Source organism: Plectropomus leopardus, unplaced genomic scaffold, assembly GCF_008729295.1.
Source record: "Plectropomus leopardus isolate mb unplaced genomic scaffold, YSFRI_Pleo_2.0 unplaced_scaffold27431, whole genome shotgun sequence".
Lineage (NCBI taxonomy): Eukaryota > Metazoa > Chordata > Actinopteri > Perciformes > Serranidae > Plectropomus > Plectropomus leopardus.
In genome coordinates, this window is record NW_024629859.1 from 1 (window position 1) to 2,333 (window position 2,333).

At 45.4% G+C, this 2,333-nt stretch overlaps 1 protein-coding gene across 1 annotated transcript; it reads left to right on the forward strand.

Moving 5' to 3' along the window:
- Nucleotides 1-5: 5 nt before the first annotated feature.
- On the forward strand, nucleotides 6-2,088 carry cunh6orf120 (chromosome unknown C6orf120 homolog; the record flags this gene model as incomplete). The annotated part of the gene is made up of 1 exon (XM_042481092.1): nucleotides 6-2,088. A coding segment is annotated over one exon (522 nt), but the record flags the coding sequence as incomplete, so codon positions are not given.
- Nucleotides 2,089-2,333: the final 245 nt, after the last annotated feature.

Genomic DNA, 2,333 nt, shown 5'->3' on the forward strand with positions numbered 1-2,333 from the left:
CCCTCCTGCTGTCCCCGGCCAGCGGCTTCCTGAGCCCCTCCGAGGACGACAGCCTCCCCGAGGAGTGGGTGCTGCTCCACGTGGTCCAGGGTCACATCGGGGCCGGAAACTACAGCTACCTGCGACTAAACCACGATGGCCGGATCATCCTGCACATGCAGAGCCTCAAGGGGGACGCCGACCTCTACGTGTCGGACAAAACTCTGCGGCCGAGCTTCGACACCTACAAGCTGCAGTCGGCCACCTGCGGCCAGGACGTGGTGGTGGTGCCGGGGGACTTCGCCAGGCCCGTGGGCATCGGCATCTACGGCCACCCGTCTCACAAGGAGAGCGAGTTTGAAATGCGGGTGTTTTACGACCAGACGGTCCCTCAGGACCCGTTCGATAAGGGCTCATACGCTTCAGAAGACGGACACAAGAAAAAGAAATCCCCTCAGGCGGCGGAGGAGGACTTTCAGGAGGAGGAGTCGATCTTTTGGACGATTCTAATCGGACTTTTGAAGATCATACTTGAGATTCTGTTTTGAAAACGGCGACACGACGAGGAGATAATTTTCTTTTATTTTCAGCCTCGATCGGTTTCTTTCATTCTGTAAGGATGAGAAAATGTTGCACCAAACTCCAGCGAGAATTCTGGTATTTTTATTTCTTTTTCCTCGTGATCAAACATGCGCGCTCGATTTAAAAAGAAATCAGTTTTAACAGAAGTCTGAAGTTAAAACTGAATTCACCGGTGAAGTCTGATTAAAGTCTGTATGTTTGGTGACGAGCAAATGAGCAGTCGGATTTAGCAGATTTTATTTTTTTTTTTGGTGTCCTCAAAGATAAAATGAAACATGAAGGTGAAACACAGGTTACACGTTAAAGTCACGGACTAAATTTGGGCCTTTTTTTTTTCTGCACTTAAACCGAAACAAAATATTTCTTGTGTCCTAAAGGAAAGCTTTGGGTTTTTCAAAATGTTTCTTTATTACAACACACACACCGTACGGCAGTTTAAAGAGTTACGTGTCTCTGTTATTCCTCCTGTTCACTCCGGTCGCAGAATGAACTCTTCGGATCCTTAAAGTCCTCGATGACGCCGTGGTAATCTTCAAATTAAGTATATTTACTCCGCCTGCTCAGGGAGGGAATACGGCACCGTTAGGCCGCCTCGCCGCTCTGTGTAGAAGGTACAATCGTACGACGGGAGGGGCGGAGTCGGCTCGCCTTTAAGCCGCCACGGAAGGTAGTAACGGCGCCGAAAAGTCAGGTGTGACGTTTTAACGACGTGTTATGCGTGCGACCTGCTGCAGCGAATAGCGGTTAAAGGGGTGATCACGCGGAGGCACGTCGCCTGTAAAACCGGTGTTCCCATGTGCTACAGCGCACCTGTCAGGTGTCCTCTCCTGCTGCTGAGCGATGCGTTTTTCTGGCATTTTAGAGGCTAAAAGTTAAAATATTGTCACTTTTTCAGCTCGTCACTGTCACTTTTGGCCACATGCACGCAGCCCCGCTCCACACACACACACGGTATGATCGGCCCTTACCTTTAACTTTTTACGTAAAAAGTCCACAAATTAGGAAAACGATGAGGTTCAGGAGCTCGGAGCGGAGGACGAGATCAGCCGCCACGTGACGGCGACGGTTTAGAGAGCGCTGCGTTTATGTCACACTGGAGGTCGACAATTTATTTTAATTTAATAAAATAATATTCCTTTTTGAGAGGGGGAAAAAAATTGGAAAAACATATTCCACCTATAAAATCTGAAAATGCCACTTGAAATTAAACTGAAAAAAAATCCACATGGCCAGTTGAAATTATTGCCATATATATATTATGTTCATTTTTAAAACAATATTTGTACCAAAATATTTAAAAAAGGATGTCCAAGTTAAAAAAAAGAATTATTTTCGCAGCCAGTGTGAACAGGAGGAACTCTTTCTACGTGCTGAAAGCGTGACGTGGGTGTCGTGTTTTGTCAGACTTTAAATCAAACTGTAAATTTAATCATAAATCAGATTTATTAATATCAGACGGCGATTAAAACCGCCCGTCTTAACTCTGCGTATCGACACCTCACAGGACGTGTGTGGGTTTAAAGATCTGAAAAAAAACAGCAATACGGTCATTTTCAGCTTTTTTGAGATAAACACGAGGTTTGCTGCAGAATAGTTGTGTTTCCGTCGTTATTATCGGACACGAGGACGTCTGAAGGGACGTTAATTTGTTGTGACGTTTAGTTTGTTGGGAAATTGGTGAAGATGCTGCTGAATATGTTTCATGATTCATTGTTTCAGGATTATTTCTTTAATTTACAAATTTTGGGTTCATTAAGTTCTTGCTACCAGCC